The sequence below is a fragment of the Protopterus annectens genome, chromosome 6.part0 (assembly GCF_019279795.1).
Source record: "Protopterus annectens isolate FY-2018-M chromosome 6.part0, PAN1.0, whole genome shotgun sequence".
Taxonomy (NCBI): Eukaryota; Metazoa; Chordata; order Ceratodontiformes; family Protopteridae; genus Protopterus; species Protopterus annectens.
This window is the reverse complement of record NC_056737.1, coordinates 428,197,133-428,209,539: the sequence shown is the minus strand read 5'-3', so window position 1 is coordinate 428,209,539 and position 12,407 is coordinate 428,197,133. Positions and strand designations below refer to the sequence as shown.

Sequence of the window (12,407 nt, the reverse complement as noted above, 5' to 3'; positions counted from 1 at the left end):
AAAAATGATCTTTGTGAATACTGCTTTTGTTATTCATTGTAATAAACATAAAGTGGTTTATCTATATTCACTTCTAACATAGTTGAACCTAGGTTATCATGTTTTTGTCAGCAACATCCAAGTTACCTGGCTTTTTATTTGGGGGTTGGGGTTATAAATACTGTGGATAAAAAATCCACATCAGTGAAGATCTAATTTCTGTCACTTGATTTTATCCTGAATGTTGTATTTATATCACTATAGCAAATATGTTTTGCTTAATTTCCCTGTATTTTTTTTTCTTTTCTTCTTCACAGGCAAGTCTGAAAATGTGGCACAATTTCTACATGATCCTAAACAGACAAACACTCTACTTTTATAAGGATCAGAAGGAAGCATCCATGGTATCTCTCTCTATTTTACTGAACTGTTCCCCAAATAATCACTTGCATAACTGAATGCTGGCTTTTTTTTCTTTATTGGTTTTATTTTTAACCTTGTCATCTTCAAAAGTTTATTCTGCAGAAGAGTAGGTATATGAAAAATTGAATGGACTTGTTTTCTCTGTGCTGACATTTTGTGCTGATTCACCTAGCTTTGGGATAGCTATTTAGTCAGATATAAATGGCACTTAACTTTTCTAGCAGAATGACATATCATTATTGCAGCTCATAGAGGGGCTTCATGCATGCGGTCTGCTTCTGGAGATCGTTAATCTTATTTATAGAGAAGTCTGTCACATTCTGAAGAGTGCCTAGCTCTAAGATAATGAGCAATCTGAGGCATATCTTAAGTAAGGTTACAACCTTGGTTATGGAAGGTATGCATCTCAGACTATAACTATGACTATAACTATGACTATGACTATGAGAAGGGAGAGTGGCACATGAGGGGAAGGTAGGAAAAGAAGAGAAGATGCCTGCTGCCCTTTTAATGTTCAGTACCTTCCTGCATATAACTGCCTGTACAACAGGAATAGCCAAGATTTTGCAAACAGGATTTACAACAGAAAGATCTCTATGTCCTTTGCACCCCTCTGTCCCTACCACAAAAACACTTCTAGGGTCAACTTAATTTACTATGCTTAAGTCAAGAATCATAGTTTTAAGGACATGTCTATATCAAAAGAAATATTTCTATCTTATTCTACAGCTGAGAAATTGTCTGAATTCTGCTTTGTTGAATACTATTCTTAAAGAGCAGACAACTCTTAGTATATATATACCAGTATCTGTCTGCTTGGCATGACATGATTAACAGACCTCAATGCTTTGCCAGAGATGGCCTGCATCTGTCACATCTAGGTTTCCGAGGTTTCCGGGTATGGGCTAAGGCTCTTGCCACCCCTATAATGCCTTTTTTAGGTGGTGTTCCAAAGACCAAATTACCACCGTAAAAGCCATAAATAGATAAATCCAATCTAAAGGTCATGCTGCTCAACGCTAGAAGGCTAAATCTCAAGATGTACTCACTTGAATCACTCCTAAAAATGGAGAACATTGACATTTGTGCTGTAAGGGAATCCTGGTTTAAAGCAGCAGAAAGCACCCCTGTGCTACCAGGTTATAACTCATTCTACACCTTTTGGCCCCAGAACATGGACCGAAGCTCCAAAGGCCGTGGTATCTCCATATTCATAAAGGATATGCACACCTCTAGACTAGTAGCCCAGGATAACGCATCTGAGATACTCCAGGTACAACCAACATTGGGTAAGACGGCGACTCAGGTTGTAGCCTGCTATAGGTCCCCAACCATGTCCCAAAATTCTCACTCCACATTCCTAAGCACCCTGGAAACTATTAAGATCCAACCCAACACTCCCATACTAGGTGGTTTCAACTACCTCTTCAGCAGCTGGAAAAACTACTCATGCACCAGTGCACTATCCCAACACTTTATGGAATTCATCAGTTGCAATGCCCTGGACCAGCTCATTCTTAACCTCACTCGAGGAAGCAACATCCTTGACCTGGTCATTACTAACATGGGCGACCGTTGCTGTAAACCAATAGTCATTTCCTCCCTGATTAGTTCCAACCACAAACTAATCACCAGGGAAATCCACATCTCATCCACACCCCCCCCCCAAAGTTATCTACCCTTACAAACTTCTCCAAAGCTGACTTTAGACTCCTAAAAACAGAGGTGGCTAACTTCACGACACCCATGCCAATGGAAAATAGATGCATGACTGCTGAATCATACACCAATGTACTGTACGAACACATATATAAATGCATGGAACTAGCCATACCCAACAGAACCAAGATGCTCTCTTCCAAAAAAGGAAGCCAATCTGGTGGTTCCCTCCATTAATAAACTACAACAGAAGGAAGAAACTTTCAGAAAAAGGTGAAGTCCCCAGACTGGAAAAATTGCCTTATTAGCCTCAACAAAAAGTTGAGATCTCTTTTCAAAACCTCCAAAGCCACCTATGAAGGCAGAATTGCAGCAGACACTAAAAACAACCACAAAGCCTTCTATAGTTATATCACAAATCAACATGGCAATACCCAGATTTGCCCTGAGTTACTGCTCAATGGTACCACCTATACTGAGCCAACAGATATTGCCAACATACTGGCCAACAGAATCAGTGCCAACTTTACCCCACTCTACCCCCCTCAAAGGACCAATCTCAATACCAGAAGAATGCTAGGTACCCAACATTACTGCAGCACAGGTTAAAGCTGCATTGTCTAAGGCCAAGAATACAGCTTCTATCAGACCCAACAATATCCGTATCTGTGTTCTACATGAATTACAAAGTGAACTGGCACCACATCTGTGTGTCCTGTTCACTCACAGCCTCACCTCAGGCTTTGTCCCTACTGAATGACACACTGCTACAGTCATCCATCTCCATAAACAGGGAGCAACTACAGACCCTGGAAATTATTACCCATTTAGCCTGACAAGTCTGATATGTAATGCTATGGCGTGCATCATCATGAACCTAATTAACAAGGATATAGGGAATTTCCAAACTCTAGATCCCACCCAATTTTGTTTTGTGAAAGGTAGATCATGCCTGCTCAACCTGGTTGACTTCTTGGAGTCAGTCACCAGAGCTTTGGATGAGGGTAGGGCAGTTCATACAGCCTACCTCGATCTGGCCAAGGCATTTGGTACCATTCCTCACTCAGGAATTATTGATAAACTCACCAAATTAGGCATCAACCCCTATATCATTAGGTGGGTTGCAAATTGGCTCACAGATAGAACCCACAGTGTGAAAGTGTAAAAGGAAAAATATACTTTAAAAATGATCAAAACACGGTAGGTTCAGGTTAAGGCACTTTAATCTTGCAGCAAGGAGACAAAAACGTGCTAATACAGAGTTTGTCTAACTAGAAACAGGAAATGCTTACATTTTTATACACTTTCTAATAAGACATTGCCTACCAAGCTGACGTAGTGAATCATAAGTTTTGTCATCATCATTTAGTAATAATTGTTTTTACAATATTCTGCTGATTTATCAATTTTTGTGAGAAACTTCCTAAGGAAAACAACGTGGCCTTGGCTACCACCAGTTAGATATATGCAATGTTACCATTCAAGGTACTATGGCTAATTTGAGCACAAAGCAAGTAGTTCATTTCTCTAACAATCCTTTGTCTATATTATCTCTAAACTTCTGCAGCTGCACATGTTCTCATACTTCGAACAGAGCTGATTGTTTAAAATCATTACATTTACAGAATATAGCATTGTTCATTCATTTTCTCCTGACCTAGCAGATAACCACCTGCTTCTCAAGTACATTTCCAAAAGGCATAAACATGAATATTGCTGTGCTAGCAATTACTAGGTCAGAGGGCATCTTGCAAGTTTCAGAAAGCACACTGCAGTTTCAAAAAGCATCTTTTCAGTCTCATATGAAACTCAACTATATATAAAACAGTGCATATAAAATAGAATGAAAAACGTGTTAACTTATTTAGTTTCTAATTAGCATTTAAGCATACACACATTAATACATATTTTTCTGACAGAAAGTAGCGGGCTCCAAGTTAGACTGCCAACTAGTCACGAGTGGAGTCCCACAGGGATTGGTCCTGGGTCCTCTCCTGTTTGGCATCTACTTCTTAGAAGTCCAGGCTAACATGGAGGGACTCTGCCTGACTAAGTTCACAGACGACTGCAAGCTGGGAGCCATTATTAACTCCCTAAGTGATGCAGACATCCTATAGAAAGGCATCACTGAGACCAATGACTGGTGTCGAAACCATGGCCTTAAGCTTAATCACAAAAAATGCGGCATCTTCCCCTTTGGGAGAAACTCAGTTCCCACTAATTACCAAATTGATGGGAGAGGCATTATAAGAGATCTGGGGACACAGGTTGACAGCAATCTATCCTTTGACCAGCACATTGTCCATGTGTTCAGAAAGTCCTTCAATGTGACACATCTCATTACCAAGGGTTTTGCATCCAGGAAGAAAGAGGTCATCATTTCTCTCTACGCTTCCCTCGTTAGATCAATCATAGAGTAGATTGCCCCATTTGGCATGCACCTCACTAGACACTTGCAACAGCTGGAGAGGCCACAAAAGTACCTAATGAAGAGGATCCTAGGTCTTAAACACATATCCTATATGGACAGACTCAAAAACTCCAGCTATTCTCTGTCTCATATCATCTACTAAGAGGTGATCTCTGCTTGACTTACAAAGCCATGTCTGACCCAGCTCTGTTAGAAATGCTACATCTAAAGAAATCCCAGTCCCTCCACACCACATGCTCCAGAGACCTCAACCTCATTACCACAATCAACAGAACATGCTGGAGGGACAAGTTCATAATTCAGAGACTGCCCATGTTCTGGAATAGACTTCCCATATATGCTAAGCAGAGCACCTCACTGGCCCTCTTCAAGAAAAATCTTGATGAGTGGATCTGAAATAGAAAATTCACCCCAGGGATCAATCCAGTGGCTCTACTTGATAGAGGCACTGGGAACTAACATCAGGTGACACAATGGGCAGGGCACTTCTATGGGCTAGGTTTGTAAAGGCTCCAGAGCCATTAGCCTAGTACACACCTACGAACCTATGATTAAAAGTAATATTTTCCTCATTAGATAAACCTTTTCTTCTTGTTTTATAGGTTCATAGTTGTTAATAGGCTAACAACCATTAGGACCCTTACAAACCTAGCCATGCATCCCAAGTCATTTGTGTCCCAAGTATCATGGGTGTTTGTATGGGGGGGGGCATGTTAGTAGGGAGGTAACTAAGGATTTGTAGGAGGGGTGTTAGTTAGGATAATACTTTTCTTATTGATGGCCTTTGTTTATAATGGACATGGGGGACAGACCAGGGGTACATTTACAATTTCCTAGCCAATGTCAAGGTTTCATTTAAATAGGTCAGGGATGAACTCTGTTTTACATGGATGGAGAGCCTATTCTATCTGTCACTTCCGCATGTTCTGTTTATGTCACAAGTGAAGTTCATATCCCTAGATCTAGTGTTTCTGGTGCTGTTTATTTTGCACATGGGCAACAAATCCATCAGGGCTTGGTCTGAGGAAACCCTATAAGTCAGGCAAAGATCCACTGCCAGCAGCCTGTAGGAATCTGAATACAGAGGCAGAGTCTTTAGGCAATCAGTGTAGGACAGGGTATTCATGCTCCAAATTCTCCAAGTTGGGTTACATAGAATGATTTTCTTACTTTCTTAGCTACACATCGCTCAAAGGCCAGATTGTTATCTACATAAGTTCCCATATCCCTTAGTACTCGGTCGACTCTTGGGGATGTTTTATCAGTGGAGTAATTAACATGCATTAACAGTTTCCAAAAGGATATTATAATGCATTTTTTTGGCATTGAGTTTTAGGCAATGGCTTCGGCATCAGTCATTTTTCTGTCATAAACCCTCTTGCAAGACTTTGGTGTCTTGGGAAGAGTTCTATAGTAGTTTCCAATTTACAGACATCTGTGAACTCGGTGCCATTGGCCTTGAACTTTAGTCTTGACTTCCAAGAATTAGATGCCAAACAGGAGTGGGCCCAGCATGGAGCCTTGGGGTACCCTGCTTGTTACCAATCTCTTGGTGGAGGTGGTCTCACTGATCCTGAGTAAGTTACCTCAGCAGACAGTACTCCTGGGCTGCTCCTGAAAAAGGACGCATGTGTATAGTGGGCTGCCACAGACTGATAGCAAATGTGTTACACATTTGACTTTTGAATATCTGCAATCTTCAAATAGCCACTTATTAGTACTTCCCTATATGATATTTGAGTATGAATCCAAGCACATCTCTTAAAAATGTAACAGTATGTGTGTTATTGTGTGCTCTGTACCTTTCTACCTGATATAACCAGTTCCAGGATAGCTGCGTCTCTGAGAAAGATAAATACTGCAGAGATGCCAGTTATGGATTAGAAGAGCTTTGAAAAATTGCTGGTTTTAAGAAACATGTCTCTCTGAAAAGCTTTAAAGAATATCCTTTCAAAGAACTGATATGCTACCTATGCAATGGTAGCAGGGGATTTGCTGATGTCCCATTGTGGTGGCCTGACTTGGAACATGATGTGAGTCTAGTCTATCCTGTAGCAAACATTTAGCTAGTACTGATATATGAATATACCTCTCAACTGTCCAGATTTTCGCAGAATGTCCAGATTTTTGACTCTTACTTTTGGTCTGCTCCTCATAAAATTTGTGGTCTTCTGGCAAATCACTGGGATGATCTGAGGAATGAAGTCACTAAATAATGACATACATTTGGGCTTCAGACTTCAAATCCTTCAGAAAATGTATGTCAAAACAAACCCTGTTATTGTAGCAACGCTTTAAGCTTATAAGAGCAATATTTAAAATGTGTCCCTATTTGTGGGCCTTTATCTCCCTATGCTGTTGGGCTTTGTCCAGATTTTTTGCACTAGCAGGTTGAGAGGTATGCATACGAATACTCCAGAAGTGAATTTCCAAATAATTTTTCAAGTCAGTTCAAAACTGCAGATCTTTTTATTGTATTCTGAGAGTTTGTATATCCAAATCAAAATCAACAATTCTGCAGTAACTCCTTTTCTTCTTCCATCCCTTCCATTCTTTCGTTAAGATCCCCTACTCTGTTAGTGTCTTCTGTCCCATTTACATCATCATCATCATCATCTCACAGTAGGATTTCCATTGGTTATGCTCAGTCACTGCAGAACCTATGGATCATCTTCAGGTAAGCCATTCCCTTTATCAGTCCATTCTGTGGTGTTATTCTCCACTCAGTGATAAAAGTGCTTTCCTCATGTACTCTGAATCACCGCTTAGTCTAAACAATTGATCCCTTATGACTTTGATAAGGGATTTGTCAGCCTTCTGTTTTATAGAGTATGGAGCAGTACTGCAGCTTGTACCAGTGCCTTTCAGACGTGTGACAAAATGGTGTATACTAAACTGTACATAAAACATGAAGAATCTACCTTCTGTGATTGCCATCTGTGTCTGTTTTCTGCACAAAGCCATATAAAAGCATACTAGCTACAATGCCTTTTCTTTTAAAATTTCAGGCATTTTTTTGTGAATTACTTTTCAAGCTTTTGAATATTACCTGTGTTTCTGTTCCAAGGACATATTTTCTTGTGAGATAATAAAAATGCTTTTATTTTAAATGCTTTTATTTGCAGAACACTTTGCTAGCAATTCTGCTTTAAAGGAAGACATACAGTATGCATATTTCTTAAAACCCTTATTGCTTCAAGAATAAGCCATAATGTTATTACATGGTTCAAGGGTTTTATTTCTAGCAGAACCTTTTCTGTAAAGTTATATATTCAAATCTGTCACCTAGTACTGCACCCTCTAAATGTGTTCTCCAAACATCCATTCCACCTGTACTTCTCTTCTGTACCTTCATTAGCATACAGTTCACTGATCAGGCACAAGTTCCATTTATTCTATATGCAGCAGCTATGGTTACTTACTGGTCCAGGCCCATCTGTACCACAATTAAAAAAAGTAAACAAGAATTAGAAAAAGGCTCGTCCTTATTTCCCATCTGTCCACAGTAAATGCCTTTACTACTAAACTCACACACACACACACACACACACACACACACACACACACACACACACACACACACACACACACACACTCACACACACACACACACACACACACACACACACACACACACACACACACACACACACACACACACACACACACAAGCCTTTTGACTGGTGCAGCTGATATAATAACCATGATAAACTAGAGACTATAAATCATTCATTATCTAGGTGTTTGGTTTGGCAAGCATTTAGACTTTGAGCATTGGATAAGTATAATAAGGGCCAGCATGAACAGGCTGTACTTCTAAAAAAACTCTCCTTATAACTGCTGCAGCATTAAAGACAACCTTTTAACCTACAAGCAGTTAACAGCTATGGTTGCAGTTCTATTGCTGTACCCCCCCCCTCCAACCAAAGAAAAGAAAAGAGTATCAGTGCCTTACACTAACTAAAACAAAAAGTCTGTATCTAAAACAAAGGTCCTATCTATCATTACTATACTTTGAAAACTATAGCCCTTAACATTGAACATTTCAGTCAAAATTAAAACTCACATCAATTTCCATTTCAAGACTCTCACTATGTATCAAAGACCGTATGTCCTCCTTGATTTTCCTCAGAGTTTGATAGTTTCTTCCTTCTACCCTAAAACAAATTGTCTGCAAGACTGTTAAAACTGTAGTCTTTCACCTTCATAGCCTATAACTATAAACCCAGATCCTCAAACTCTCAGCTTTGATCAATCCCCCTTTCAGGACCCTCACTCAAAATCCCACAGACAAAACTATGCACCACTGACTTTATATCATCATCCATAGTTCCAAAACTTTGGGAATCTCTTCATTTACTGAATGAATGAATGAATGAACAAATTTTGGGCATATATTTTGAGATAATAAAGTATACTTGTTTTCATACCCCAGATAGAGGCTCATAGGTAATTACTAGGCGAATGACCCTAAAGGGACTTTTTTAAGCATAGCCATGCTTCTCAAGTCTATTTGAAAGGTTTTCTCGTCACTCATTTTATTGGGGGTATAGCTTGGGTATGGGTGATTGAGCATTTGTAACCTTTCTGTCTCTCTCTCTCTAATAGGGACATAGGTGGCAGACCATGGGTAAATTTACACTTTCCCATCCACTGATCCAAGTTGCACTTATAACTGTAGTGCTGCAAGGGAATGGGTAGCCTGTTATAGAGAAGGGGTACTCACTGAGACACATACTTGTTCCTCCAACAATTTACATTGCAGATGAGGTTTCTGTCTCTATATGAGGTGTTTCTGTTGCCATTTGTTTTGTGGATGTATAACAGGTCCATAACAGCTAGATCCCAGGATGCTTTGAAGGCCAGGCACAGATCATAGGTTAAAAAATAATAAAAACAACAATGCACAAACAGACCAGAGATGAAACTGAACTGTTTATTAACAAAATAGTCTCACAAGAGCATGACTGAGCGCTTTCACCTTCATAGGCTTCATCAGAGTCATGCTTAAATCACCGATTACGCTAATTTATATGGCCAACCCCATATGTAACTTCCTAGTCAGTGAGATAATAATACTAGTGACAATTCGAAGAAAAAATAAAAAACAATGAAACAGCATCAATATAAACAAATCACTAAAAATACCAGTATCATCAAACTGAAACATCAATATAGAATATACAATATATAAAAACATCTAATCCAAAACATCGAGTGCAAAATAATTTTGATGCAAGCCATAAAAATTCCCTAACTCCACAACTGATAATATTATTAAGAAGCAGCAAAAGATTTGTAGGGACTCCAGTGATTATGCTGCCAAGAAGGGCTACCCTCCACCCCCCTCCCATAAGGAGGCATGACAACTCCGATTCTGTTTCCTATGATTTGAATAACTAGTGACCCCCATGAGGTGGGCAATGACCACGATGACAATGAGGAACTTTTTTTAGATCAGGCACCTCAATTAAGGTGACCAGAACGGTTAATGACCCGGGGAAACCAGACTGTTTGGGAGCACTCGAACTGGCAAACAAAAGAGGGAGGGGGAGAGGGAGGGGGGAGATGAGGTATTAAATGTGTCTTTGAACAGTTCATGTACTGATGTTTCAAATGATATGTTTGATGATGTTCCTAATGTTTTTTTGAATGTTTCTCATGACAGCTGTGATAATGACAATGTTAATACTTTCAGTGATACGTTTCTCAATGCTTTTTCACATGCATTTTGCAATGTTTCCATCAGTGGATTATTTAATCAAACATCAGTCAAAAGTGACACACTAGGGGCCTCTATTATAATGGGGAGCATTACTACCAGACAGGGTTTTACTATTTTTAACTTGAGTGATTTACAGGTAAAGAATACACATTTTGAGCTATTGAAGAAGGGCATCAGTTTTGTCCCTCATTACAGACTTGATGTGGCAAATGTGTTAGTAAATCTAAAATTATTTACCAGACAACTTAATTTAAGAATATTTTTTTTCTGGTCAGGAAAGGCTGAAGGACACTGCAGTGCCTTTGTTGAAATAAAGTAGCACATTTATTCCCATTTGTAACCCATTGGTGAATGCCTTTGAGAGATTATATGAAAGTGAAGTCAGGAAGGTATGTAGTTCTGGATCAAACCCCCCTGACAATCTCTCTAGTGATGAAAGGGCATGCCTAAAAGAGCAGATCAATAATAAGGAATATAGGTTAATGAAACCTGATAAGGGGGGAGGGTTTGTTATGATGTCTCATTTGGACTATGTACGTAAAATGTATGACATTCTTAATGATGCAAGAACTTATGAAAGGGTTTTGAGGAATGAAATCAACAGAGCCTACTGCAAAATTGATATGTACCTTCTGGATGCACTCCTTGTTGGTACAAGTACGACGGATGAATTTGATTTCTTAACCAATGAGACCCCCATTATACTGGCTATATTTGGTATACCTAAAACACACAAAGTTCCACACAACCCCCCTTTCAGACCAATTGTAGCCACCAGAACATTGAAAACAAGCCTTTGGCTGCCTGTGTTGACTATTATTCCAAAAAAGTACTGGAGGGATATAGGCATGTGCTTACGGACTCTTGGCATTGCCTGGAAGTGTTAAGGGGTGTGAATAAGGAGAACAATTATCATTTTCTCATCCTTGATGTCAACAATTTATTCTCTGAAATATCACATGAGGAAGGATTAGACGTATACCATAAAAGCCTTAGGGAGGCTGGGACTCTTAGTGATGACAAGGTTAATTTGTTGGTTGAGATGATGGACATCATTCTGAGAAATAATTTCCTCTATTTTGAAGGGGGATTTTTTTGACAGACCACAGGAGTGGCAATGGGAGGTAAATGTGCCCCTGTTTTCACCACTTTGGTCTTAACTGAATGGGAGAAAAGGTATGCATTCTCCTCCCCCTATTGGGGAAAAGTTGTTTTATTTTTAAGGTACTTGGATGGCATCCTTATTTTGTGGGCAGTCAATGAGCATGAAGCCAAGGAATTTGTAGATTTTTTGAACATTACAGCACAATATTTGAGATTTATCTTTAAATTACATGCAACAATAATTAATTGTTTGGATATCCAGTTGGACAAGGAAAAGGGTGGCTTGCAATGTAGTATCTTTAGAAAAGAGACCTATTCTAACAAGCTTTTGCACTTTGATAGGTGTCACCCCACACATCAAAAACGAAGTGTTGTCAAGGGCCAGATGGTCTGGAATTCACGCCTGATGAGTGATGACTCATTATACCTTCAGGAAATGGACAACCTCTGTTTCCTCTCTAGGATAATGAAGGAAGTTAACAGAGGAAGGGTGACAAAATTTACACATATTTTGAATATGATGGAGTGGGTAGTGAATGACATGAAGCAGACATCCTTTGGGGGTGATGTTATAGTAATGTAGTACAACCACTTAACACCACAGTTGTGAACAAAATGTTGTGCTATTTGGGAAAGTGTCTTTGACACTGACCTCAAGAGTATGCTAGGAAGCAAACCTAAGTTTGGCTATAGTAAGGGGCACAACATCAAAGAATTGTTGGAAATACAGGGCAGGACACCAGACAAATTATGCAGGTCCCGGATGAGTAAATGTGGGGCCTGTAACTGGGGAAAATTCATCAATGATGGACCATATGTTGAGATTGCCAGCTACTATAGGAACCTCCAATGCCCAGGATGATGCAATTGTAACACTGATATGGTAGTGCATGTTGCAACTTGCACTACATGTTCAGGATTTTACGTGGGTAAAACCACAAGGAGGTTGAGGGATAGGATGTCCAAGCATACTAGAGACATTAGGAACAGGAGGTCAACTAGTGCCCTGTATATGCATAGCATTAACTGCAGCAATTTCAAAAGGTTCATATTTTTTGTCATTGATGGAGTTTACACCAGTCAGAG

The 12,407-nt window shown here is 39.5% G+C and overlaps 1 protein-coding gene across 1 annotated transcript in view; it reads left to right on the top strand.

Annotated features, from left to right (window-relative positions):
* Positions 1-12,407, top strand: part of SPTBN5 (spectrin beta, non-erythrocytic 5) — a 1,783,454-nt gene that overhangs the window by 1,641,968 nt on the left and 129,079 nt on the right. Inside the window, exon 65 of the mRNA XM_044073536.1 lies at positions 297-383. Coding sequence (XP_043929471.1) covers positions 297-383 — 87 coding nt within the window. The remainder of the gene's footprint in view (positions 1-296; positions 384-12,407) is intronic.